At 37.4% G+C, this 3,654-nt stretch overlaps 1 protein-coding gene across 1 annotated transcript; it reads right to left on the reverse strand.

Moving 5' to 3' along the window:
* Nucleotides 1-2,455: 2,455 nt before the first annotated feature.
* LOC149227693 (non-specific lipid-transfer protein 4-like) lies at nucleotides 2,456-3,276 on the reverse strand. Its single transcript, XM_089375549.1, has 2 exons — nucleotides 2,792-3,276; nucleotides 2,456-2,670 (listed from the first exon to the last, which is right to left on the reverse strand). Exons 1-2 carry the CDS (start codon nucleotides 3,163-3,165, stop codon nucleotides 2,661-2,663), a joined length of 384 nt encoding a protein of 127 aa, XP_089231675.1. The 5' UTR covers nucleotides 3,166-3,276; the 3' UTR covers nucleotides 2,456-2,660.
* Nucleotides 3,277-3,654: the final 378 nt, after the last annotated feature.

Raw genomic sequence — 3,654 nt, forward strand, 5'->3', positions numbered from 1 at the left:
TCAACTTAAGTTTACCCAAGGATTCCTTGCATAATTGGGCTATAAATAGGACAACTTGCAGTTTAATAGGTGAGTAAGGCTCTTCTTTTTGGATTCCATGTGAAAATATTCATTCCTCCTTTCACAAGCTTGTATTGCCTCTTCACTTGAAAGTCTTATAATGTCCTCAGAGTGGGCAATTTCCCTCCTTTGTTTCCTCTCTAGAATGGTGATAAGCTATATATTAGAATTAAGGGTTTCATGGATGGAAATGAGCTCTTTTGGATTGAAATATTCATCTCTAATCCACAAAATGATATATAGTTCTTCTTCTCTATACAACTCATTGGATTTCACTTCTTCATGATGGATCCAACAAGATAACACTCTGAGATGGTCTTCCACTATATATTGGAGTCCATACATAGGGGTGTGCGAGGGTGACGTTGTTCAAATAAAATTCATAAAAATTATCCCCTTCTTCCTCATTTCATTTGTTTGCATACATCCACAATTTTTTTTGGGCCCATATATCTTGAAAGGGACTTGTTGTTTTCGATCGTGCATTTGAAATTTGTACCATTCCTTCTTTGATAGGAAGAAGTTGTATATTTTTGTTGGATGTCTACAACTTAACATATATTTTTCTAACTATGCCATTTTAAATATAGATACCTCCATCCCTCCATCACCTCTACTTTTTAGTTTGGTCAACTAATTATTTCCTAGTTCTATCCAACTCCTCCATCATGGATTTTTTTTTAATCCCAAGTTTTTTCTTGATGTCAATCCCTTACATTATCATAATTTTATTTGTCTTCCTATAGATGGAAAAGTTATTACTTCACATTCTCTATACTCGTTTGTGATTGTTCTTCCTTTCTTACTTTATCATTTGTTGGGCTTTACCATTTTAGGTTTTCAACCCTTGTTCACATTAGCTTAGACAAAGTGAGTTAAAAACTAGATCTAATGGTGGTGTTGTTTCCTTTTCTTCTTCTAGCTCCCCTAATGGGCTCTTAGTAGGATTGAGAGAGTCCTCCAAATTCGTATGGTGGAGGATATTGGTATGATCACCTTCGGGGTTGCTTGGGACCCGATCTTATCCCTCCTAGAGAATGTCCCTCTACTCCTTGAAGTTGGAATATTCTCTTTAGTTTCCAGGGAAATGATTTTTGGTGGCCCCAAGTTGATTAGGATAGTATCTATCTCCCTCTCTACATCCTCCACCTTTATCTTCTTTTAAGTTTCCTTCAATTTTGAGGTCTCTAGCTTTCTAGCCTTATTTTCCCTTTGTATATCTCTTTCTAGACTTATCTCTTGGCAGGTTGCCAAGATGCTAAGAATTTTTACCTATCCATGCTTATGAATACCTCCCATGGTACCTTTAACAACTTGTCTTTTGAAAGCATCATAAACCAACAAATTGATGAGGCAATGGTGGTTCAAGGCTTCCTCTTTTCTTTCTTAACTTTTATACTCATTTCCTTTTAAGGATGTAAGGTATACTCAAGTTTTATTTAGGCCTATAATGGAATAGGTTCCTAAGTTGATTCAAGAACCTAAAGTGGTATGCATAAACATACTTAACCTACCTTCGCAAGTGTTGCAGTTATTAGAGGTGATATGCACATTCATCCCATTGGTCGATGAGGCTCTCTTATTACCCCATTTTTGGTTGGGTAGAAACTTAGTAGTCCTCGTTAATATCCTTCCTTTCATATATCTATCTACATATCATACATCTATCTACATAGGTTCTCGGACTATGTGATTTTTACAAGACCCTATCTACATAGGTGCTCGAACTATGTGATTTTTAGAAGACCTTAGTGATAAAAGACATCCAAAGCTACGAGGGTGGACAAAGCCATTAAAGCCATTGGCGGGTGTTTCTTCGATAAGGGTTCTCGCAACAATGTTTGTGGTCTCGTGGTGTATCAAACCCACTTGAATTATTTTCATGTCTAAAGCCAACATTGAAATAATAATGAAAATTTTATAGCGCTTTTTCTTTTCTTTAAAAGCTTGGGTTCTCTTTAGTTATTCAACGACTCCAACCACATCATCAATGTCTTAAATGCTCTTGCTTGATTAAAGTCCGTGACACTCAATCCACTCACAAATTACCTATATTATATTTCCAGCATGTTACACTCACAAATTATCTATATTATATTTCCTGCGTGTTCACTCAAGTTCAATACACATCTCTTCTAAGAACTGAGCTAGATTGTGGGCAAACTCTCCAAATTAGAACTCCTCTCTGAAAATAGGATTTATCTACAAGGATTTTCCAGATGGGTAGGCTTTGGCTCATTTCTCTTTCTAATATGAAAGAAAAAAATAAATGAAACATACAGCATCAAAAGACAACATCACATACTCATAAATATACTCATAAATATACACAGCTAGCCCATTCGCCTTTAAAGAAAAAAAAAAAAAAAAACAACTATGAGCCTTCATTTCCATGTGAAGTAACGGTATAAGTCCGTATACATTTTATTTAAATATCATATCATATTTGATGGCATTATTACTACATGATCACAATGATCAAGGAAAGTGATCACGATACATAGAGAAGATAACAACACTGCAATAATTAACTCTACAATCTACGTAGTACTAGCTATGCATATTTCCATGGGACAGTGCTACAAGAACCAAGAAGCCTTTCAACTGATCCTGCAACCCACCAAAACAAAAGCAAAGCAAAGCAAAATCAGAGTCAGTGTGGAAATATCAAAGTCAGAGATAAATGTTACATGGAAATTAAAATGATAACAAGGGAGGGAATGGAAGGTACGTGTTGCAATTGGTCTGCAGAGAAATTTTGAAGGGAAGATTAACACCGCAGGAGCCCGGGAGACCAGAGACAGCAGCTGAATTAACGTTGGGGAATTGGGAATATGCACTCTTCAGGCAACTGCACACTGCCCTCTTTGCAGGGGTTGTGTTGGCGAGAGCTGCCAAACTTTTCACTCCTCCGCAGCAACCGGGAGTTGGTTTTCCCTGGCCAGACATGAGATATCCAACACATTGAGTCAGATCCGAGGTGACGGTTCCACAACTTACGCCAGCAGATTCTGCTTGCATCACCATTATCTCCATAGACACTAGAAAAATGGCAACTGCTCCGACCAGCACTACAGCGTTGCTCTTGCTACTAGATCCCGCCATGATCAAACTTTGTTTTTCTCTTCTCCTGTGGCTGATCAAGACTCACACTATCTCCGCTTCTACTCCACTTCAGACAGTCGAATCGTCCGTGGCTTGATCTCTCAAACATGGAATTTGATGAGTATAAATACACAAATTTGTCAGTGGAACGTTTAATACCCAACAAGAACCTCTGTGGATGACAGTCCATGTATTGAAGTGATTCAATGACTCGCGATAATGTTTGGTAGGCAAATGAATTTTGGTTTTAATGCTAAAGCAGTAAGTAGGTTATTTTGTTCAATTCTCGATACCTAATCATTTAGCTTACAACACGTGTATTTTTCCCTGTATCTTTAAACCGTTCCCTCTCCAACATTGAAAACATTTCAGCGTCTGTAAGCCGTGCGATTCATGATTGACACTGTACTGTTACGTCGTAGTGTGTGGGGTATGGTGCAATTCAATATATATTTTTTTTATACCACATGGTGAATCGGTAATTGTCTA

The sequence above is a fragment of the Pinus tabuliformis genome, chromosome J, assembly GCF_031772625.1.
Source record: "Pinus tabuliformis cultivar Carrire ecotype Pingquan chromosome J, CPIR1, whole genome shotgun sequence".
NCBI classification, from domain to species: Eukaryota; Viridiplantae; Streptophyta; class Pinopsida; order Pinales; family Pinaceae; genus Pinus; species Pinus tabuliformis.